This window comes from Perissodus microlepis, chromosome 7, assembly GCF_051167445.1.
Source record: "Perissodus microlepis isolate ML-2025 ecotype Zambia chromosome 7, ASM5116744v1, whole genome shotgun sequence".
Classification (NCBI taxonomy): Eukaryota; Metazoa; Chordata; class Actinopteri; order Cichliformes; family Cichlidae; genus Perissodus; species Perissodus microlepis.
The window spans coordinates 51894017-51919149 of NC_140467.1; the positions used below are offsets into that span (position 1 = coordinate 51894017).

The window sequence follows — 25133 nt, forward strand, 5'->3', positions numbered from 1 at the left end:
CAGCAGCCAGAGGAAATAGGTGTGAAGAATGTGGCCCCTAATTTCTTAAAGTGGTATTTTCTCTTAGTGGAATATTTTCATTTTTTACTGCACCAACACTGAATCCCTGGAGTCTGGCCAGAACTCTTAAGTCAAGATCATGCTTTATTAATTTCAAATAGTACATCTAAGGTGTCTGTTTTTCTTCATTTCCTTCAATTTTCCAAAACATAACATAAAAAGTGTAATTAGTTTGCTTTGATTTCAATATCAACTTGCAAAATCTAAATCGTCACAGTGAAAAATGCAACAGCTTAACAGTTTTAACATTACATATAAGTTTTAAGCAGATACAGCACTATAAAAGTTTGTTTAAGGACCCACTGAAATACAAGACTGAGTTGGTTACCATATAGCTATCAGTAAAGGATAACTTACAATCCTGGATATTTCCTCCAGATTTGCTATGTAACAGTTTTGAATTGAATCTAGCTGATTCTCAGCTGTATTACAGTTCATCTCCTCAGGTTATAGCAACACTGTTGAAGCCAAAAAAGGAGTATTACAAGTACTAAACATATTAGACATTACTCATTACTTGACAGAGAAAGTAATTTGTTACATTACTCATTACAATACTTTCTCATTACTCTGTTAAATGATTTTTTTTCTATCTTTCTGTCTATCTGCACAGATAATTAAGCTTTGTCAAGTAACAACATAACTTGAATTGAATTTAGTATAATAACACATTACATTACTGATTTAGTGAATGTGATTACAGTAGCACTCCTGAGTAATGCTAGTAGCACAACAAAACATATGAGATGGCTAAGCTGGAAACACTGGAGATGAAAAAGTGGTGCTGTTGTGGAAGTGCCAAAAACCACAGTTCATAGCCATTTGTGGCTGACTCCAAAACTGAGTGAAACACTGTAGAAAACTGTGTTAAAAAAACGTAGGATGCCACATCTTGTCTGATCTCTGAAGCTAAGGAGGGTCATGCCTGGTTAGTAGTTGGATAGGAGACTCCTCAGCCACTTATTCTCAGCTTCTTAACTGCCAAGATATAGCAATCTGGAGTCAGAGCAGAGCCAAGAAGAAAAAAAAACCTGTCTTCTGTGGCAGGCAGAGAGAATAATCTCTAACCCCTCCTCTTCTGTGGCGATCCGGTTGGCCACCCACTTTGACGCCAAGCTGTGATATGTCAGATGGTCGTTGTTTTCCTTCACCCTCTTAACCCTCATGGCGCGGGCTAACCGTACGCCGCTTGTGATATGGTCAATATGAGAAGATGAGGGATTGTTGACCTCTGGTTTCCTCCACAGAGGCGCAGCTGAAGAATGACTTTGTCCTAAACTGGATGTGGATCACAGTGTAATTCCTGCAGAAGACTTAGGTCTACCAGAATCACTCCTGCTCCACCTCAGCAGTGACACACAATCTGTCAAGATTACATAAACAGATGTTTCTGGGGCGAAATGGTGACCGCATGCACAGAGATCAAACAGAGGTGTGCATGTTTAGATCCGTTGGTATTTTATGATGTTCTTTGTGTTAAAAAAAAATACTGCTGTTCTGTTCTGTGGGGGACGTGTTATAGCGCCACACCTCTCACAGGTGTGCCCCCTGCTGACCACTAGCTGTGGCTTCTGTAAACCGTACCACCATTATTCCTTTTCCCTCCTTGTTTCTTTCCCACACTCCCGTCTTACTTCCTCTCGAGCTCAGTGTTGTGATTTCCTCACCTCCAACACACATGTGTGTTTTTGCTCCAGCGGTACTCCCGAGAAAGTTGATAAAATAGCAAATATGCTGCAGAGATAACACTCCCACGCTAAGATGCGGGGAAGTAAAAGCACCGCTGACGAGAGCGGAATGGATAAAAACGAGCGGTGTGATCTCGCTGGGGAGATTTATCTGTCTCCTGACCTCAGCTGTCGCATTAGATAAATGGATCGCTGTCAAATGTGTGAATAAGACGCTGAGGTTGTGAGTGACGATGAGCCAGTGTCAGTGAAAACTTACATCATGTTTGGCATTGCGTAACATGAAATGAGATGGCACAGGCTACACATGCCCAAATATTGTGATCAAAGTGTATCTATAGCATAGAATAAAGTAGTACTAAGATCCTAATTTTAAAAAACAAATTGTGACGAACTCAGTCAGTATGCTGCTTGATATTTGCTGACCTGTTAAGAAAGTTAATGCCTGCTTGTTTTTTGAGCTAAAGAATCAGTATTCTTCAGCTGACACCGTACAGCCCTGCCCAGAATGTTATTTCAGTAGATGTGGACCTCGTCCCCTGTGTGTGCGTGTCGAACATCTGTCTCCATGTGCCTGCTGATGGGCCTCAAGCAGCCGTGGCCTTGAAGTGGCAGATGGTCATAGCGGCTCCCTCTGTGGGATTCAAACTCAGCTCAGGCTTCTCCGATTGCGCAGAAGCAAATGTACATCACTGCAGTCTCCCTACATACATTTGTCACCCCTGAGCTGCTTTTAGGCTGCACTGATGATCCCGAGGTGCTTTTTTTGGATAACTAAGGAAGGTTATAAAAACATGGATAACATTTTCTTCCATGTGCTACCATCATGTGCAAGATGCTCTGTTTTTGTCTGGGTGTTTGTTTAGTGCTCTAGAGATTTTTGTCTAGCAAACTGCATCTGATTTCAGCACTCAGTAAGCTGTTTTTTCCGCCCAACTGGAAACTCCATAGGCTCTCATCAGAGCCAAATATTCCATCTGTCCATCCGTTGCCTCCAACTCTTTCCATATTTCTCTCCTAATGCCATCTCTTTCCACCGCAGTTCTTAAAAGCGCACTCGGGGCAGCCTCTTAAGGCTGGACGCTGGAGTGACATAGCATGTGCAGGCAGAGCTCAGATTGAAAACATGTGGAGATAAAGCCCCAATGAGATATCTGTGGCATGTCTGGGAAGCATGCATTGACACAAGCCCAAATAAAGCATTTGGTTTCTCTACTATGAAATCAGTTCCTTCCTGACTCAAACTGGGGCTTGGGCACACCTGAGTATTCAGGTCACAAATGCATGCACAGTCATGTTAATAAGTTGTTTGTTTGTTTTTTATCATTATTAATGTAAGTGTATAAAATCAGAACATGCTTCGGGTGGATAAACAATAGAGTTCTCCATAAGTACACCCGGCACCTTTACAGTGGCGACTGCCATAGTAGCTCTTTCAGGGACCACATTTTGCCATGACTCGCAAGATAGAAGAAACACCATTCAATCTGTCACAGTCAGCTCCCAAACTTTGTTTCAAATCCAAAAGCTTGCAGATTTTTACACATTTATTTTGTTTATTGGGCTACTTGGGGTCAGCAGAAGAAGCACTGACACGTTATAACACTACACAGCTGCTTCATGTTCAGTGTTGTGTTTCTGTCACTGAATGGATGTAAGAAGAGTGTATATTTCTTTTTGCTCTTTGTTCACTTTCCACCAGCTCTAGAATGAAACACGTGGCTCTAAACGCTTCATTAGCTACTATTATTCACTTTGTGAGTCCAAGCAGACAGAACACATTTGGATTTGAGACTTTTCTCATAGTGAGTGTGAGTTAAAACTGGAAAGTGATGAGATGTCCCGGCCCATCAGATTTTACTTATTTTCTTATCTTATCTTTCTTATCTTCCATGTTTCAGAGTTAGTTTTTTTTGTCTTTTGGTTACTTTGTTACTTTGAAGTTCACTTTTCCCATGTACCTTGTGATTTTCCTTGTTTGCTTGTTTCCTCCTGTGTCACATTTGCTCCCATGTCTAATTGCCAGTCATCTGTGGATGTATTCCTGTCTCATTATTAACTCACTGAACTGGATGAGCCCAACAAAGACTTGACATTTGTTGTTCCGTCCTGCATTGATATTCCAGTTGGAGAACCAAAACAATAACCTGCAGCTTTTTGTGGATGTGTAACTATATACATCATGAATCCATATATATGTAAATGTTTTTATGAGTATATGAAGAATTAGGGCTGTTTAGACACATTCATTTCTAATTTTAATGATTATTACAATTTAAATATATGTCATTTTTTTCTGTTGATCAAAACAAATGTATTTAAATACTTTTTATATTTATTGTGGGAGGCTAATGAGAGCATTTTTTGTAATTGGGGGAAAAAATTCTTGTTTGTCTGTTTTTTTGGGAAAACCTAATCTCGCTGCACTGTCCGTTGGATTTCTTTTATCAGTCGCCACCCCACTTTTTATTCTCTTCCTTTAAGTCTTCATGATTCCACAGACAAGTCTGTCAAGGAAAGATGAATGACTAGCGGCTCAAAGCAAGACACCTTATGTTCTGTTTGGATCTGTATGAATGATGTTTTAGCCTGGCAGGCATCTGGTGTGTACATGTAGATGGTTACTCCCTGCTGATCCACTGGTCTTTGATGTGAGCGTCTGTGCTTTGTCAGAGTTCCTGAGGCTGCCAGGAGAAATCTCTCGGAGATGTTGGTAGCTTTCTCTTTGTCTGTGAGAATCAATTGAAGTCTCTGGGTGTTCTGAGTTTGTATCTCTACATAACGAATATCATATCTGAGAACTAGGCCCACTCACAGTCAGGATAATGAGTAAAAATATTAACTGAAAGTGGAACTGATTGGTGTCTTTTCGGAGGACTTTTAGCCCCAACATCTTGAAACAGCGATTATCTGGATAAAAGCTTAAGCAACAGCCAGTGTGCAGTGACTCTGTGTGCAGTACATGGAGGTCTGATAACAAAACCAAACCACAGGAGTATAAAAGAAGTAAATTGAACAGTGTGTCTTTTCTGATGTAAACCGCCAACCTAAGTGTATCCAGCTACTTCTACTACATTAGTATTCGAAGCAGTAAATGTCAAGAAGCACATAACCGATGAATATTAGTTAAAAGAATTAAAGATTATAAAAATAATATAATAATAAATAGCACATATAATGATTATTATTATTAAGTAATTTCTGCTTAAGATTCTTGAACCATCTATATTGTGATTACACTGCCCCTTAAATTTGTTTTTCATTTATGTACCTGTGCATATTTTGTGACATAAAACACCTGAGTAAAATGAGGAGTACCATAGTATCTGACCTTTGACCTGGGGGTGGAGCAATCCTTTCTAGTGCCAAATCTGGATGTGGCACAGTGCTAGCTACTGCTAAGACTACTAACATTTTTTATGTATGTTTGAATTGAAATGAGTACATTTAAGAAAATATGTGCATGTGCAAGAATATCTGAAGAATTACTTTTAGTTGATTAGAGACAGACTCTGATTTCTGAATCAGAATCTGTTTTATGTTTTTAGGGGTTTCTCCACTCCAAAACACCTGGTTCAAATGATCAGTCAGGCAGTTGCAGCCCAGCAGGACATTTGAAGGAGGTATGTTGGAGCAGGGATTGAGATCACTTTTTGAGAGCATTGATTGATGTGATGTGTAAGCAATCAAATCATGCACTAAAATGATAATGTACAAAGCTGCAGGAAATGAGCACAAGCAGCTTTCATAGGAGGATAAAATTTGATTGGACAGTTAGGGTCATAAGTACACTCCCTCGGTGAGGACAGCGAACTGGATGAGAGTGACAGCGAGTACAAGAGGGTCCCAGAATCAGGTCTGAGGTACAGTTAGGAGATCAGGGGTCAAACTCCCCCAAACTCCCAAAAGAAAAGGGTGATTTTTTTTTCTCTGAAAAACAAAAATGCACGCTGTGTAGTTTTCTTTTCTTCATTGTTGTAGTTTTTTGTATTATTTTTATTCATTTATAGATTCTAACAATTACTGCTTACTATAGTAGTAGCTAGTAGTTAGTTAGCTAGTAGTTACAGTGTTACATTTAATTTTAGTCTTGTCTTTACTTTTGTCTTGTAATCCTAAAAATAAAGAAAACTGTAAATTACTTTTTAATATAAAGAATAATGAAAGCTTATATTAAACAAACAAGGTTAACCTGTTAATTAGCTAGCTACAGCTTTTCACTTCTGCTGGATGCTGCGATCACACTGTTGGACAGATATGAGTGCTCTGGTTTCTAAAATCATTCGACATAAAGCGCCACTGTATCAAGAAATAATAAGAATTTTGAATTGTATCACTGCTATTACAGAAAACTGTATGTTCACAGTATAAAAAAAAATAAAAAGCCTGGAGCCTTCGTAGCTGTTTTGTTGAGTGTGACTGGGTTGAATTAAAATGGCTCATTTAACTTCTTCCCATACAACTCTACCGTAGGAGGAGGATGAGTCACCAGGGTTTATTAGAAAATAGGTTAAAGTTGAAGTTTTATTAGGTCTAGCATGTATACATCTGCATTCACAGGCTGCGTTTTTGAACTGTTCTGGCCTGACTGTAATTGAAAGTGATAAGAAAGGCCTCTTCCTCATGCTTTGCAGGTTGCATTCAAGTGTCTAACTGACCTATTGGCTTCTCTTCCTGTTTGCCTCCTGTACCCCCCCCCCTCATTTTATTATTTTTTTTGTCTTCATATGGATCTCATTTGCGAGTGAACACAAAAGTCAGAGAAACACTGTGGCTGAGTGCACTGTTGGCTGAATGCACACTGTGCTGCTGTAAGCAATCCCAGGGCACTTTTCTCCCATCAGCCAGAAAGGTTAATCCATTAGTCAGACATCAAACCATCTGCTCAATCAGTCAGTTAACAAGCATCGAGGCAGCTATCTTTTACAGCAGTCTGATGTAACAGGATCTGTGTGTGTCATCATTCATGGACCCCTTTTTAATAGAAACAAGCCTGATTACAATTTTAGAGTTTTACAAACTAAATAGCAAAACCTATTTATATTCAGTGTGCCATTTTATACATTAGTGAACAAATCCTGCACTTCAAAGGTTATGTATATATAAGCTATATAAGTAATTGTTTTCTTTAGGTATACTTGCATACATACTTATTCCTTCCCTTTCACACAGCATATGCTACAATCTCCCAGCTGTTCTAGGGGGGATACTGAAACATTCCGAAATCAGCCAATAGACGTAATCTCTTCCTGGGTCTGCTGTGGGATATCTTCTCAGCTGGATGTACCCCAAGCACCTCACCTGTGACAGACACCCAAACCATTCCAGCTGTGCTCCCACCAAATAATCAAGCTCCATATCTATACGACTGAGCTCAGCTGTCAGTTCCTTGCTCCATTCATCCTCGACTCATATATAATGAGCTTCTCCACCTGAGGCAGCCACTCGTCCCCACACAGGAGCAGGCAATCCACCCTTTTCCTGCTGAGAACCATCATTTCAGACTTGGAGATGCTTATTTGCATCCCAGCTGCTTTGCACTTTGTGGCAAGTGGTCAATCAGGTCAGCATGACCACCCACATTCAGTCCCAAGCCCAGCGAGCTTGGCACTGCAGCTAACTCCACCTAGAATTTCTATCCATAAATGTTCCCAACACATCCAGTAAAAATGGATGCAACCAAAATATGTAATTTACAACCCAAATTATAGAAATGCCATATTGTAGTTTATTATTAACATGGATAAATAAGTGTTAAACCAGTCTATTTTGAAGTGATGCTCACACAGCTGTATGTTACCCAAATGCTTAAAGTTATATATTTCAGATTTAAGAAATTGAAAATGCAAATCTTATTGAAGCTGATAGTGAAATGTTGGGCTTGGATGATTGAGAAGGTGCAGTGAGCCATGAAAACAGAGCGAGAAGGTGAGAGAAACTGAAACCAAGAGAGAAAGAGGAGAGAAATCCTGGGCAGCTCCACATCTTGTTATTTTAACCCAGATTCAGCACTGAAATATGGCCACCATGTGGACCCTTTCAGAAAGTTTGGATCTGCTGTCAGTCTAGCCAATCAGAGCAGATGCATTGGTCCAAGAGGAGGGACGGTGGGAGGGTCCTGGAGTCTCGAGCGTGAGGGAGGTTATTAAAGCGTGTGAGCAGAGGAGAGCAGGGGCACAGAGGCCGCATTTACAGGAGAGCTGGACTATCCACAAGCCAATGGAGACAGGTTGGACTATTGTCTCATTTCTCTTAATTTTCCTGATTTCATTTCCTGTTTAAACAACTGGGTTGACTCCTGGGGTAAACTAAATCTAAAGAACTGCCTTGCTGATGCAGTAAAATAGGATACCTTGTATTTGGTCTTAATCACAGACTATTTATAGTGTTTCGGAGCTCCGGGATTCTGAGCAGATGTGCAGAAGTGGTGAGAAACAAACTCCTTTGTTAGTGACAGAAACTGTAATTTTCCTAAAATAAACAAAGGAAAGTCTTGAAATACAAAGAAAGACAGATGCTGTGCTTTCATTGCAACTTATTTACAGAGTTGACGTTGACCCAAATATATATTTGTAAGACTGCTTGTCATCTTTTCACCATGTGGTTTATCTTGAATGGTTATTAGTTATTTAAGACCAATCACAGCCTGCATTCCCCCTCTGTAGCTGCAGGGGCTTCTCATTCAAACAGATCCTCACAGATAATAAGCACACGAGAGGTGTGGCTGGGAATGCAGGGAACCCAAAAAATAAACAGGATTTGTGATTTGTCACTATGGTGGTATTACCAGAATGACACCAGAGGGTTAGAAGTGCTTTGTATTAATTGTATCTGATCTTTTTGGCTCTTTCTTAATGAATAAACTCTTTAAATTTCTTTAGGCAGGTTGAAGCAGTGGTGGGATGGGATTTTAGTTGCAACAAGTCCATACAGTAGATATGTAGATTGCTTCCTGTCAGGGGCAGTGTGGAAAGGCGTTTCCTTCTGTTTTGCTGTTGTGATAAGGGAAAAGCTGAATGGATGCTCTCAGCAGGAGCCGTAGTGTTAAGCTTTTCAGGCCTATAAACAGCTTAGTTTTTTGGTTTACAATGAATGTCTCAACAACTACTGGATAGATAGAGTTGTTTTCAGAGCCATTCATGACCCCATGACTTAGGTGAACATTTAATTTTGCTTAAGTCCCATTATGAGTGGAATTATAATCTTGCCATGAAATTGATGTCCACGAAATCCAGAGGATAAAAGTACTCCACAGAGTCAGCTAAACGTAATTGTAGTGGGAGACTGTTTCAAAGGGTTGGAAAGGAAGCCACACTGCTAAAGCTCAGTCCACCCCTAGTCTTCAGGCTTGTACGTAGAATGACCAGCAGATTCTGAGATTCTCATAGAAGACTATGAGTAGCAGTGTGTTTGATATAAAGATGGACTAAATAGTTTAGTTTTTTTTAATGTGAACGTATTGATAGTCTGGCCGCAGCTTTCTGTATCGTTTGGATGCATGAAGGAGATCAATTGTTCAAGTTAGTAATCTTAATTGTGATGACAAATGTATGAATATATTCCTCTAGTTCCACCAAAGATCAATTTAGAAATGTTCCTTAAATGAGAAAAACAGGAACAAGAAAGGTTTTTACATGAGAGTCAAACCCAGAGAGGAATCAGATATTTCTCCAAGTTTTCAAACAAAGGATTTACTGGTTAAACAAAATGAAGTTTTGTTGGTGTCGAAAACGAAGTAATTGATAGAGAGCCAATCATTAATCCTGGGTAAACGCTGGACTAGGGTGGACAACGTATCCAACTGGTGAGGCATAAAAGACATACACAGCTGAATGTCATCAGCATAGAAATGATAAGAAAAGACTGAATGATGCGAGCTGAAGGGAAGAAATAAAATAGTATTGGTATTAATGGTTTCAAGAGGATGATGCTCGGTGACTTAAACAATCCATTAACCTTTTCTTCTAGCTACACCATGAGTTTTTTTGTGTTTTTTAGTGAAGTGTCTCCATAGCTTTGAGATTAAATGCTATGGAATTTAGTAGACATAATCAAGTTAAAATTTGGTTTGCGTCCAAGTGTAGTTTGGTCTAAATGTCATATGTAAGTATGCTGATGTGATTGTGTGTAGATTTGAAGGGTATTGGCATCGGCATCAGGAGCATTTTAGCATTAGCTTAGGAGTGTACCCTAAGCTAATGCAGCTGAGGCGTGTTCCTCTTTATTTGTTAATTTGTTTCAACAAGCACAATATTTAATGGCTGCAGGACAACTGAGATGAAACTCTGGAGAAGTTCCTTTTCTTTCTAACAGCTGGTTACTTGCTCACACTTTATGGGAGTATGTGTCAGATGCAGGGAGTCTTGTAGATGGGGATTAGTGTTGGGTGTCACTATCGTGGCGGGTGCAGTCTGAGGGCTGTTAACTCTTTTGTGTATGTAAACTGATCCTCAAATAATCCTCTATCTCCTGCCTGGTTACTCTGGGAGTATAAAAGACATCATAAATCCACCTCAAGCCTCACACTTATGGACTACCATGCTCCACTCTAGCTTGGGAAACCTGCGTTCTTCATACCTGCTCAAATCTGTCTGTCTGGGAACAGGAAGCAGACGTCTGGGTATATATTGTCACAAATACCAGGTGCATTAATTGAACCAGACTTGTTTAAGTACCCAAATTCAAAGAAACTTCACAGACATAGAAACCTGCTAGTTGCCTTTGTGCAACTGAGAGGCATGTGGTGCAGACACACTATGGCTGAGCAAGGTCAAAGTTTAAGGCTCAAGGTCTTCAAATACTTTGCTGCTGGTTTAGATTTTTTTTTTTTTTTTTTTTTTTTTTTTTTGGCTCCAGTGTGTTTTCAACAATATTTCTGTCAGGGAAGAAATAGTCTTTGCAACTGGCTAGGAAATGTTTTACTAAATACTTTAGAGTCAAACATTAAATCTTAAATCTTTATGTCAGACATTATTCAAAACACCCCTGAGACATCATCAGTTTAAGGCCTGGGAAGAGTTCTTCAAAAAAGTGAACTGTATGAGTGTGCATATGTTCTCGCAATTGTTCACGGTGAAGCAACGAAAATGCTTGTGATTCATAAAACTAACTCTGGTCCAACTCCACTGAAGCAGCTCTCTGTGCCTGTTCTTATGATCTCATCTGCTTTACACAGTCCAAACATATTGTACGTCAGCTCACACACATACACAAGGACCACAGATCTGGCTCATTTTCTCTACTGGAAAAGACAGGGGGGCTGAGGAAGGCGAACCGCTGTTGATATCTCAACAGGGTGACAAAGATCAAAGTTTGTGATGTGCTCTTACACACACACACACACACACACACACACACACACACACACACACACACATACTGAGTGTTACACAACGGGATGTAACCACAAGGGGACGAACGTCTGTCCCGACCCTCTCTGTAAGGGCACTCCAAGGGCTGGGCAATGGAAACCTCACAGTGCGGGCGGCACACGTGTCAACAGTGGCCCCCGGCTCCCTTTGCTGCTCTGCCAAACATTGGTTGGAGAATGACTAACAGACTCCCCAGAGGCAGCAGGGAAACCATGGCATAAAAAACCCTCAAAGAAAAGAAACAACTCTCAGCTTTAACCTAGAGCTGTATTTAGAACATGAGCACAAATACTTAAAAGCTCCTATATAAGCTCCTTTTAATCTTTTCTGGCGTTCCTGCTTACATTTGTTAGACAAAAACTCTCTGTAGGTTATCTACAGGTTGACATTTTATCCATCTAGTCTTGAGACAGCCTTGGGTAGGGAAACCATTTTTTCTGTGTAGTAAAATGAATGATATCTCTCACCCGAAAAGGGTTTTATTGCAGTGTAATTATGATATGTAAAAGGTTTGCAATAAAATAAAACTTGGCGATAGCAGGAAGGAAGAACTTCTTTTTAACAGGAAGTTTACAGCTCATCTAAAAACGCTTTTGGAAATTGATAAATGGAGAATTCAATAGGAAAATTCAACTATTATTGCTAGTGGAAGAACAATCAGATTAATCCACTTAGTAGTAAGACCACATTATAAAGAATGACTATGAGTCTTGAATTCAAAATTATGAAGTGTATATAAGTTTTTTCAAGAGAACATATGCCATTTATAATAATCTATTAATGTGCATTAAACTAGTTAAAATTAGTTATAGCTTGTGATAAAGTATAGAGGATTTCAAATGGAAACACCCATGCATGAGGTTTGGAGCTTGAGTATATTTCATCCGTGTGCTGTGCCAGATGTGCATTTGAGACCACCTGCTGCTTCCTGCTTGTATCATCTTTGACTCTGCAGAATTGCTGCCACTGAGGTTATCAGTGGTTGTGTGACAGCCGGACGGCCGTTACGCTATCAGCCGTTGACTGACCCCAGGTCAGCTGTGTGGGCTGCTTGATGAGAGGCCTCGGGCTTGTTTTTCTCTTCGTCTGCATCCGCTCCTCATTCCTCTTTTTTCCAAGTCTATTTTAACCTTTCCCCTCTTCCCCCATAGCACACACACATATGCACAAACGAGCACAGACATAGATAGAAATGTTCTGTTTTTCAACACTTTAAAATTTTACTGCCTCAATCACAAAGCTTTACAGGGAGTGCAGAGCCTGATCTGTGGCCTGATCACAAATCATTCAACATAAACACAGCGAATGAGGCCCACTTCAAACGAGCATGTCTCTTCACAACTCATTAGACCCCCCTCTTAAAGATCTACACCAGGAGCCTCCCTGCCTCTTTTCTCTGTTCCTTCTGCACACTCTTTTCATCCTCCACACTCCTGCTTTTGTAAAATATGATGGGAAACCGGGAGGCGTAACTCTGACCTGCACTTCCTCAAGCACAGCAGAAATGACTGATCATCTTCGAGCCTTTATATGTGCAATTAAAGCACTAACCCTGTTCTTGTCCCTCCCTGTTTTATCTTTTAGGTGTGTTTGATGTGACGCCAGCGGGCTGGCTCAGGGAACACAACTTCAATACAATGTAGACACCAAAAACCAAGCACAATAAGAGTCTGAAGACCGCACCGACAGGAGGGTGAGCTCAAGGAGGAGGAACCTGCTGTACTGAGACAACACCAGGTTAAGATAAGGAGTGAGAGAAGTGGAGAGAAAAACAGAGAAGGAGCAGGCTGTGAATCATTGACGTGAACCTTTTGTGTACAGCGGTGTCACCTTCTTCTTCCTCTGAAGGGTTTTCACTCGCTCTCACGTCTTCGCTGCAGAAGGATCACAACCATTGCTCTCTGTCTTTTGAGGACTTTCTATCCACAATCCAGCTTTTCATCTCTCAGCAAGTAAAGGTCGCAACAGAGGGAGCCATCCAGCCACCGTCAGCATGTGCCATGTTATTGTCACCTGTCGCTCCATGCTGTGGACTCTGCTGAGTATTGTTGCTGCGTTCGGAGAGCTCATCGCCTTCATGAGCACCGACTGGCTCGTTGGATTCCCCCGTGCATCCGATGCAGTTTTCGGCCCCCATGGGGCCACCACAGCCGGAGAGGCTTACAGGCCCACTTTAGGCATCTATGGTCGCTGTATAAAACTGCCTCAACTGCGGGGAATACTGTGCGGACCGTACGCAGTCCACTTTGGAGAGATTGCCAGCGGGTTCTGGCAGGCTACTTCTATCTTCCTGGCTGCAGGGATCCTGTTGCTGTGTGCCGTGGCATTCATTTCCGTCTTCACCATGTGCTTTCAAAGCATCATGAAGAAGAGCATCTTTAATGTGTGCGGACTGCTGCAGGGAATTGCAGGTGAGATTCTCACACAATTTATATAAAACAGTTTTGATATTTAACACTGCTTTGAAAGGTTTGGAGCCCATACTGGTTTTTGGTCAGATGCTCAAATTTGTCTGATGGATGGAGAGCTTTAGAAAAGCACACGCCTTTATGGGCAGTAGCTTTCCGAAAATAACAATCTGACATCCACACTTTGGCAATGATTGACCAGATCTGGAGGTGAGAAAGTAAACGAGGTCTTAAACTGCCTTACTTTTCACATCAGTGATACAAAGAACATATAAGCTGTATTTAACAAATATTTGTCTGCTTTCTGTAATGCCTGGCTTTCTGTTTACCTTCAAAACACTGTGACTGAACGACTTTAATCTTCCTCGTGCTTGTTTTTCTCGTACCTAATGAGGAGTCAGTTTAGACTGAGGACATGGAGTTGAGAAATACGTGTTCAAGTTTTGTAATCTGAAAGAAAGTTTGTTCATCTGAACCGTATTGTTTCTGTTCATTCCTGCGGCGTCCACCATTCATCAAGGTAAATGAAACGCTGTGCTCTCAGTTAAACACATTCATTATGAGCACCACAACTCCCACTGCTGGAATTATGTGTTTTATTCTTGTGGAGCCCTCAGTGAGCCTTAACCCAAGCAGAAGTTTAAAGGGCATGGTAACTCTTTGTCATCAACTGGAGCAACTACAGCCCAAATATTTATTCTTCACGCAGTCAGCTGGAGCTTTCTGCCACTCCTCTGGTCTCCAAAGGGGTCGAGTACGCATGCGTATCTCTCTTTATGTGTGACGGCCGTACATTCTGTGTCTGTGCCTGTGCACATGAGGTCAGATCCCGGGCCACTTTGACTCGCTGTGGTGAATTATGGAAGGGAGGAGGCCATGAGATCATGCTCGCTGAACCTCATCTTTTTTTTCACAGAGTGTAGCCTTCAGCTCTCCGGTGATTATGGCTGTCCTCCCCCACAGTTGTTTATTTGTGGGAGGCCCAAACAGAAACGGTGGGTGTGTAGACAAGGATAAGCCAAGCTGTACCCTCAGATCTATGCAGGCCTGCTGACCTGAGAGAGCAAAATCCATTCAGCCAGCGGGTGGCTCCTTTGAATGCATTTCTTTTCATTAAGATTAAGTTGCTCAATGTTTATTTAGGACAAAACATTCATTTACCAATGCCTCTATTCAGCGGCATAACCTTCACCCATGATCAGTGAGTTAATGTATAGGAGACAGATGACTCTTTGTCAGCTATCTTAAATTTATTATGCTGCTGATACTGAGGAACTAAACATAGATTTCTCTGGCTATTATAGGCCATATTGAACAAGCAGAAATCCTTCAAAATACTATTTGTATTGCCAGTCATTCTTTCTTTAGCTTTCTACATATGAGGAGGTGGCGGTGTGGCAGAACTACTTGATTTTATAATATACATAAAAGTCAGTCCTATACTATTTTCAGCTTGAAAATAAATGAACATTTCGAAGTCATCTTGAAAGCCTACAGAAATTAAAAAACAAAACAGAACTCCCTACTCCCAAGTACCTATTTGACCCATCACTAAGTCCTACAGTGACTTGATCAGTTTAAATGAGTTTACCAATAAAATTTGTTGCAATTTGAAGTGATCAGGTGACAAGTAAGTTTGCTTCCTATTTTGGTAAAACAGCATTTGCTAGCAGGATTCAGGATTTAGCATTAAAGATTGTTTCCTGAGATCCTTGCATGTTGCTTTCCAGCTGATGTTCAGTTCAAACAGTTTTCAGTAACAGATTGAGGTTAGAGTAAATGCAAAATGAATGTCTGTTTCCATCCGCTGCCATTATGAGAAAGCCACATGTGTTTATAACTAGACTAGTTGTTGCAAGGAAACTCCAACTAAAGAGCCACTTTGGAAGTCAACAAGGAAGTGGTAATTAATAGACTCAAAGGAATTTTGGTGGGGTTAAGTAAGCAGTTGAACATTTGCTAAGCCGTACAGACTTCTTCTTTGGACATGTTCATATACACTTCAGAATAAGTTGGTCATATATCATTCGAACTTAGTTGCAATTTTTTTTTAAAGTAGATAATAGCCTAATAGCCACCAAAGTAATGACAAGAAGTTTTTGGGTGCAGCACTGTAAACCTGTTTGTGGCCAATTTCACGCTAGCAACTGCCAGGAAACACTCGCCAGCTTATCAGGGCATACACATTTTTACCTAGGGAATGCTAGTTACCAGGGAGTTGCTCAATTTGTTCCCCATAACACACATTACTGACTAGCATGATAAACTACAGTTTACACTGAGAAGTATATTAATGATTGGATTGAATCCATTCATTTTACCTCTGTTTATGTTCCAAAGAGTGATGAAAAACAAACCATCCTCCACACTGAGCCCAGATTGACGGTCACATGTCAGGTGAGCTATAAAAGTGGATTCATGGCCCCACAAAGCACAGTGTTACATAACCGTAAAGTCCTCTATTTACATATTAAGACCTCGGATTGCAGGAGACATGGTTCAGATAAAGAAAAGGGGAGAAATGCACCCATGAGTTTCCTCTTTGTTGAGAGGATGAGGATGTGAAAGAGGAAAGGGGGCGAGGAAAGCATCAAACAGTTGAGGAGGCGGGAGAGTTTCTTTTGTGCTTCCGAAGCACTGTTTTCAGCCACAGGATGAGAAAGGAGATGGTCAACTGCATCGGTATCTTAACAGTGTCACTACTTCCTACATTAGTCAGCCATTGTGCTCTACAGCCTTCTACTCCACTTTTCACGAGGCCAGTGAATGATATCACAATCACTTGATATCCATCACCAAGGCTACCACACCGACTTTTCTACTATCATTATTTCCACAATGCGTGCCGACCCTCCGGTAATGAGAAAACTGGAGCCAGACGGCAGATGTTTGGGGAAATGATTGACCTCAGATAGGAAGATTGCGACTCTCTTGCCAGAGACGGTCACGTCATTTCACTGGAGTGACTCCCAAACCTATTAACCTCGTCTTCACATTTGTTGATGTCACTTGGACTTTGTACTTCAGCCTCTGCAGTCTTTTTTATACGACGCCTTTCTGATGGCCGCAGTGTCCCAGATGCAATTTAAACAGACAAATAGTTTAAGCTCAGATGGTTTTGAGATTTCAGGAGAAGTTCAAGTCATTCCTTTCACCTTATGCAATCAGATAGCTAAAACAGACAGACTTCTGTTGAAGGTCAGCCGGGTTAAACTTTGCATCCTGCAGGCGCACACTTTAGGGGCCCTAAAGACTTGTTATACCCCAGTTAAACTTGCTGTACATTTACTAAAATGACTTACTCACTCATCGTCACTCAAGCTGAAAGGGATTACAGATAGAGCGGCAAACAAACAGGGCCATAAAACTGTCTCAGATTCTTGCACGTTCTGTGTCAAATACTTTTATTACCTTCCATAAACTTAAACAGGTTTAATCGGTGACTGTGACTAAGCTCCAGGCTGGAGGAGAAACAAAATAAAGCAGCGTCTTGCGGGAATTTAAGCTGTGCTGTTGAGTAATGATGACTCTCACACAAGATATCACGTTACATAAAAGAGGGAAGCAGACTTGTCAGCTCTGAATGATAAGACATACGATTCCCATGCACTGATTCGCTTTTCCTGTGGTTACAGTGGAGGTGTGGATGTTTCATAATGACGGTAAACAACTTTTAAAACCAAACTAACAACCTCTCTTACTGAAGACAGAACTGACAGTTTGGAAGTGAACAGAGACGCAAGCCAGTGCAGAGAGAATAGGGTGGAGCACACTGGGATATTAGGTTAGAAGGTCCAGCTTGAAGGTGGAATGGGAATGTGTGTGTGTGTGTGTGTGTGTGTGTGTGTGTGTGTGTGTGTGGAGTGGGGGTCTTTGGAGGGGTGGGGTTGTGAATCAAAACCATGCCTTCAATCCATCAGCAGAGCCGGTCTGGCCGTTAGGGCAAGGCAGCAACATGTGGAAAGAATTTATGACCTAGTTTTCATTTCCCTGTTTAATACGATATTGGGTGCTTTAGAGAATGGGAGGAGGAAGAAAGAGGAAGAGAGATTAGAAGAGAAAAGGCATGTTCTCCTCCAGACTTGAAGCAGGATACACGTGAGGTTTTTATGGAGCAAAGCTAACAGGACCTGCTTGTTGAAAGAGAGCTAAATCCTCGTTCCCTGTCTGGCTGTTTTATTGTCAGTAATTGTATTACTGTAAATGCTTCCTCCTGAGCTTTGATTGAAGGCAGACTCCTCGTCCGGCCATCTGACCTCGTCCGCTGTCATGGCAGAGCAGAGCAGAAGAAACAACGCAAACGCATTTAGAACGAAGGTTGCCTTTCCATCTATGAGACAAGCCGTGCGTGCCGAGGGGCTGAAGCCAAGCTGAAGAGGCAGAGTGGTAGAAGTGGGTCATGGTAACACAGGAAGCGACCCCCCTCCTTCTACAAAGACTCAGGACGCCGGAGGGTCGGCCAGTGACCGGGCCAGGCGGGAAAGTCCATCGGCTACTTTTATCCTGTTGATCTAGTCTCTGCTTTGTGCACAGGATTGAGAGGTCTTTCTGTCATACATCAGACAGGAAATCATTTCTGCCAGTTTAAACGTTTTCTTCTTCTTTGTGTCCCGATAGGATGCTTTAGCTGCCAGCACGCCGCTGCGGCCGGAAATGTTTTTTATTTTCAAAAAAATAATCGGCCCGAGTCTCTTGCAACAGTGACACTTTACTTTCACCCTCACCTACTTAGCACCTATGTGGCAAGCACTACTTAATACATGTTTAGAACACAGGAGGTCTTCTCGATGCACTGGTGAATCCACATTCAGTTTATGGAGTCACTGCTTTATCATGTCCTCTTTGATGGATTTTCTTGATGCCGTCCCCTAGATTTCATTTAAAAAGTCTTGACAAGAATGTGTCCAAACCTGCAGACGTCCCTCCTACCGTTGAAACAACCCTGGCCGCTGCATAAACAGACGCAGTAAAACAAAGCTGTAATCATATTTAACCATATGTGATTAGAATCACGGACAAATACTGACAATGTGTTTATATATGTGCACGGATTTATAAATATGCAGACGAGATGACGTGGCGCTCCTCGGTTAATTGTTCACATTGAAAACAACGTTTCACTCAAAAGCCACTCGGTAAATTTTCCATGTGCGTTCAGCTGCTTCTCGTGGATGAAGTTCAGCTGGCACAGAAGTATTTCTGATGCTTTTTTTCCTCTTTATTTATGTGTGTAGACATTTTTAAGATTGCAGCTGTTCTACATTGTAAAAGTCGTCTGAGCGAGAGGCCTGAATGTTGGCCAAGATAAGGAGCTGTGCTGATGCTGTGTTTTGGGTAATAAAAGCAGCCTTTCTTTGTAAAGAAAACTCATCTTTCTTGACACCACTGTTACAGAGTGTTGTGCAGGCTAACTGCTATTCCTTCTCCTTGATACAAGCATGCCGTGAAAGCGAGTCTGTCTCTGAAATGAATCCACTCCTAAACTGTTGATATGATGTGTTCGCTTACTGACGTACATCATGACGTTACTGCTTAGCTTAGGAAATTTGGGATTTCCATCTGTAGCATGCAGGATTAAAATTAAAAAGCTGGTGAAAGCCTGCTTTGAGTTAAAAGCTCTTCTGCTGTTGAAGCACACCGTATTTCAAGGTATAATAAGCACAGGGCTGCTACGTAGGCTGGATTTCATTACAAACACTTGAGTTATGATGTCTTTTATCTGTTTCCCTTCTTGCAGGTCTGTTCCTGATCCTAGGTCTGATGCTGTACCCTGCTGGCTGGGGTTCAGACAAGGTCCAGCTGTACTGCGGACCAGACGCGGCGCCGTACCGCGCTGGTCTCTGCTCCATGGGCTGGGCCTTTTACACCGCCATGGGTGGCACTGTGCTCACCTTTGTCTGCGCTGTCTTCTCTGCTCAGGCTGAGATTGCCACCTCCAGCGATAAGGTTCAGGAGGAGATCGAGGAGGGCAAGAGCCTGATCTGCCTCCTGTGAAGCTCAGATAACACTTATTGTGCAGGTGGGAGGAGAGAAGAAGGATGAGGCAGAGATGTGCCACTTATGATCTGGCCCTCTTCTGCCTATTCAAAAATAAAAAAGCTGGCCTGTGAAATTGAGGGCCCATTCATTGTTTACCACTAATACTGACTCTTATTTTGTCTCAGTTTTCTGTTTGAAGTGGGAGAAACTTATAAGTGCCAAGTTTGTTTGTTTTATTTCTATGTTTCTGTCTTTGTCTTTCTGCCACTAGAGGTGCTGTGTCTGTTATTGTATTCATTTTAAGCATGTGGATGCCCTGCGAGGCATTGTCTGTTACCACATGTTCTGTAAATAAGCGTGATTATATATATTTTGTACATAGTTATGATCGCAGAATGATGGTCAGCTGGATCCAGGCTGGGCTGATGATGTCACTCTTGCCTTAAAAAAAAAAAACAATGAAAAAAAACTTAAAAAAAATAAACCTGGATCTGTTAACTGTCAACAAGGGAACCACTAGTCAGTCAGAATAAACTGCTCATAAAAATAAATGGCCTTTAGCTCAGAGTGGATGTTCTTTAGAGCTTACAGAATGTACTATTTGATTAATTAATGTGTTTGTAGACGCTTGAAATGTATCGGTGGAAACGATTCTTCACATGGACTGCACAAGGACGAGCAAAGGAGGCTCTTCGGTGCATTTTGTTTGTCAAATCCTAACATGAAGTGAGCTTAATCCTAACCAGTTGGCCTGTGAAGTGTCTGGTCCTCCTCAGCAGACATCCTGTAATCTGTGCACATGGACTGAATGATGAGGACACATAAATAAATGAAGTATTGCTGTTGTTAAGTAACGTCTGGTTCAGGGAGTGTGTCGAGTCATACAGAGTGTCCTATCTATTCCCATTTGTTTCTGCCAAACAAATAAAAAGAAGGAGGGGGGAAAAAGAAGTTTGGTTTCAGTTCTTATCCAGGGAGAGCCTTGCTGTGGGGAAGGGGGGAGAAGGAGGCCCAGCAAGTGGAGCAGCCAGCTTGAGACCTCGGTTTGGCCCTTGAGGTGGGGGTGGGTGCATTTTCCAACCAGTGGGTGACCAGTTTTTCCACTGATGCAGAACTCAGCTCTCCATGTGTGTACCTCATTTTCAGTGGTGTAATGTAACTAAGTATATTTAGTGAAGTATAGCTTTGAAATACATGTTCTTTAGAACTCCGAGCTACTGAACTGCAGAAGAAAACAATATATTTTATACAGTTAAATAATAAACCAGTTTGATTAGCGTCTAGCTAGGATTCATTATCATGTACAGATCTATCATCTAAATTAATATTGTTTTGGTAATATATGGTATATTGGGTATTTTGTTGACAACTTGATTTTGTAAAACTATAGACTGTATGTAAAGGATGAATGTTGCCACCTTTGCATTACTTAGCCTTTTGTGAACTCCAGTTTGGAAGCCTTTAAATTAAGCATCTCCAGAAGTGGATATATTAGGTCAAGAGAGCAGATAATGAAGTTAAAAGCTAATATTAGCCACCTTTTTTATCAACAAGATTTCTTGAACAAGTTCTTAGCGCAAACTAATGCACAGTAAGCCATATTATTTGTGAGACGAGTGCATTAAAATGCTCCCAAAGGTAAAACACACAATAAAACATGTTCAAAAGGCCCAATTCAATGACTGGATTTAGCAAAAGTGACTACTAGCATTCAGTTAGCGACCTAGTCTGTACTTACCGTGTGCTTAATGCAAAAACCTTTCACTGCCTAAATGGACAACAACACATTTCTCACCTCTAGCGTCTGTTTGGCCCTTTTCCTCCCCCAGCACTGAATGCCAATACTTGCACTCAACCTGAGTGTATTTGGAGTTCCTTCCACAGATGTCCCGGCCTCCATGTGGACTACAGAGAAGCTTCTAGCTCAACCCTGTGGCTCCCTTCCTCCACTTCAGACTTAGCTCAAACTAAACACAGTGCTTGATGACTTCCAGATTAGGCACATGACAAATAGTGCAATCTGAAGAGCGCAGCAGAAAGTCAGGCCTGCTTTGCTGCCACAGGCTTTTACTTTTTGCTTCTCATTTTCCTTTTGAGTCAGGAAAAAAAAAAAACTTAAAGAAAAGAGCCAGAACTTGTGAGCTTTGTTTCCTTTCAAACCAGGAAGAGGAAAATTTCAGTCTCACATGTTGATAAGTCATGTTAGAGAGGGACTTACACATGATTGTATGAGAATCTGGTTCAAATTTAAAACTGAAAAAGCCTGGACTGATGTCAGATTTTACCTTAACGCACACAAAAAACTGTTTTTATATTGATAATTGTTCCTGTCACTATATGTAATGTTAACAAGGGTGGTTTGTAACGAGAAACCTCCCTCACTGCTGCTTTACTCAGCTCCAAGAAGCTAATTAGTGACGTTCTGCTCATTGTTTAAATTTTTTGGAAATAATAACGCAACTGTAATCATCCAGGGGCAGCTGACAGTCAGGAAGCCCATGTGACAGCACGGACAGAGCAGCCAACAGCACATTGGGTTTTCACACACTCCTAGAAAATGTTTCAAACGCATTAAAGAATGGCTGTTATTTCTCCTCTGTGCCCCTTCCTGTTGGCAGTGAGTCTGGTCTGCTAAAAGTTTCCTCCTTTGCGAGAGTGTCGCAGATCTGTTTCAGACTCAGCAACTTGTCGCTGATGTTGGAGGACATCTTCAACTTCATAAAAGCGTTCAAGGGACTGGATGGAGATAATTTCAGCTAGTTTTTCTTTGAAAATTGTTGTTTAAAATCATCATCTATAAGAATTAAAAGACTTACAGGTGGGTATATTTTTTAATTAAAGTGGTCAGCAACAATATTCAGGTAGGCTGTGGTTTACAGCAGGTCATCTTAACCAGGTCTAAATGCCTATATGCACTGAGTTGTTGCCATGTGGTCTAATGAAGTGGCCACTTGAGCAGCTAGCTGTCAGTCAGACCTATGTCAGTGCGAATTAGCATCTCAGTCTTTAGTGAAGCTGAAGCAGAGGCGCAAATGTTACTTACATTTTTACACGTAGCAAAGGGACTTATTTTGTTAATCACATAACAATGAACTGGTTTCCAGCAAACATTTAAAGACTCACAGATGAGCCATGTACACACAAAACCCAATTATTCTGAATCACTTTCTGTTGGGTCCAATTCTTTTATAAAGGTCAGAATTGTTTCAAATGTCTTTGTTTAGTAGACATATTTCTGCCCGTCTTTCAGTATATGTCGTTCATTGTAGTAAAACATTTGACATGATTTGTCTTCCCCATTGTTTCACTTTTGGTATACGAGTTTCCTTTTTATTTTCACAAAACATGTTATTAGATTTTCAGCATTTAAAAAGTTGAAACTCTGATCTCTGTCCGAAATGTTTTATTAATCCTAAATTGTTAAACAAAGTGAAACATTGTTCCTTTAGCCTCTTCATATTTAGTACTACACTGAGTGTTGTTATTTTATTGATAATCTTACAGTCTTTCTCAGATGTGGCCCCTTTCTTCTGCCTACCTACAGTTTGAACCTCTTAAATGAACTCAGATTAATCTTCTTGTAAAACAAAATCTGATGCTGTTGGCTGGAAGTCACTCTAGCCATATTTACTCTGAGGTGACTCTGATCTTTACATCCTTTGATAAATACTGACCTCATCTGGTTTTCGACAGATAGTGCAAGCTCATTTCCCCCCCTGCTTTTTTCCCAGCTTCAAGTCTTATTCTTGGAATCTGCTGAATAGTTTTGCTTGACTGAGGGTTAAAAATATCTAAACTTATTCTGGGCTTTTGTGCAACTTTAATGCAATGTTGTTGGTTTTTTTTAATCCAAAAAAACATTTAAAGCTGTTGTTAGCTCGAGTGGATTTCAGTCAGTGTTGCCAACTTAGCGACTTTGTCGCTATATTTAGCGAGTTTTCAGACCCCTTAGCGACTTTTTTTCAAAAAAAAAAAAAAAAGTCGCAAAAAAAAGACGTGAAAGCGCGTATCGCTTTTACTCTCAACAAGCAGCGGGTGCTGTAACGCAGTCAGTTCTTCTTTTACTCTTTTACTCTTATGCTGTTTTGTGGATCACAAGGTTTAAAACTACTTATAAACACACACACACAAAGTAACTCCACCAGAGTGCCTATTTCGGGTCACTTTTGCCGGTCCAAGCTCGGGTAAAGGAGCAGGGTTGGAATTGTGACATAAAAAAAAAACAATAATTGCTAAAAGAAATTTAATTTGTAGTTCTAAATAAACTCTAAATGCATTTAGGACGTTTTTTACTCACTTTATGTCTCTTCCACGACGTTATTTCTCTCTCCAACAACATAGGTTACAATTAGATTAGCATGACCAATTATGCAAATTAGGCGATGACGTCATTTAGCGACTTCTAGCGACTTTTAGGAGAACCAATAGCGATTTTCCTTACTGAGGAGTTGGCAACACTGATTTCAGTGGGGATGAATCCATCACTTGTCTCTTCGTGAGATAGATTTTTTTTTTTTTTTGTGAAATTCACAAACAGCTGACAAAAACAGGAAAAATTTTGAATTTTTGATAGACTTTATTTATAATCCACAATCTGCGTACTTGTGGTTCACCATAAGCAGCAAGGTGGTGAAATGTTAACCTGCAGGATAAACCATTCACTTAAAGTCCCACTCAGGAAAACTAATAACCCACCACCTGGTCACCATACCTCCTCTAATATTATGGCATCATTCTCTTCTCTTTGGTTCCCTCTCAGTAACAAAAGGTTTGTGGGTGGGTGGGGATTCTGTACTCATAGCCAGTGCTCATGCTGCGCTTGAGTTGACATCATGCAAAGTTTTTAAGGAAGTTTGGTACTTTTGGCTCACAGCTAATACTTTTAGCCAGTAGTTAATACTCATTATTTGAAAATTTGGTCATGCTTGATATATTAAGACATACTCTTCTTAGATGAGACCACATTTTTAGCACCTATGAAATTTGAAGTTTTTCATAATTTTTCCCAAGTGCTTTTTTAACAGCGCAAAAGATTTTCAACATAGCTTTTCTAAATTCGTTTTCATTAGAAATCATAAATTAACAGAACTGACTACGAGAATTAAATTACTAGGGTCAATATTATTAGCCTCCTGAGAAATGGCTCTTTTATTGAGCCACAGCACAAACCACTGCTGTGCAATGATGAATTTTAACTTTGCAATGCTCAAAGCTGGTAAAACCAAGTTAAAACTGAGGGTTACCTTCCAATTTACACACAGTATAAAAACTTCAGCGAGGGTGTGAGCTGTCACTTGTCATCATGCCAAAAACAAAAGAAATGACTTTAGACTTCAGTTTAGAGAAAAAGATTCGTTGATGCTCACAAAGCAAGAGATGGATGTACAAAGCTATCACAGCATTTCAAAGTGTCAAGAACTGAAGGGAGAAGTATCATCAAGAATCAAGAAAGAGTCGCACAGCACAGAACAAGTCTCGCAGAAGTAGGAAGCCAAAGATTTGAAAGACTTGGGAAAGAAAACTCATGAGAGATGAGTCTAAAGACCCCAGAACAACTGCTAAGACACGAGCGAATGACTTAGCCAAGTTGGGAATTACAGCCTCAAAAAAGATAGTCACTTAAACCC

The 25133-nt window shown here is 40.8% G+C and overlaps 2 protein-coding genes across 2 annotated transcripts in view; both read left to right on the forward strand.

Moving 5' to 3' along the window:
* Window positions 1-12811, forward strand: part of arsb (arylsulfatase B) — a 55052-nt gene extending 42241 nt beyond the window's left edge. Inside the window, exon 10 of the transcript XR_014800801.1 lies at window positions 12704-12811. The gene's annotated coding sequence lies outside the window, so the exon portion shown is untranslated. The remainder of the gene's footprint in view (window positions 1-12703) is intronic.
* Window positions 12812-13112: 301 nt separating this feature from the next.
* lhfpl2a (LHFPL tetraspan subfamily member 2a) lies at window positions 13113-20457 on the forward strand. Its single transcript, XM_084935819.1, has 2 exons — window positions 13113-13530; window positions 19265-20457. Exons 1-2 carry the CDS (start codon window positions 13113-13115, stop codon window positions 19519-19521), a joined length of 675 nt encoding a protein of 224 aa, XP_084791945.1. The 3' UTR covers window positions 19522-20457.
* Window positions 20458-25133: the final 4676 nt, after the last annotated feature.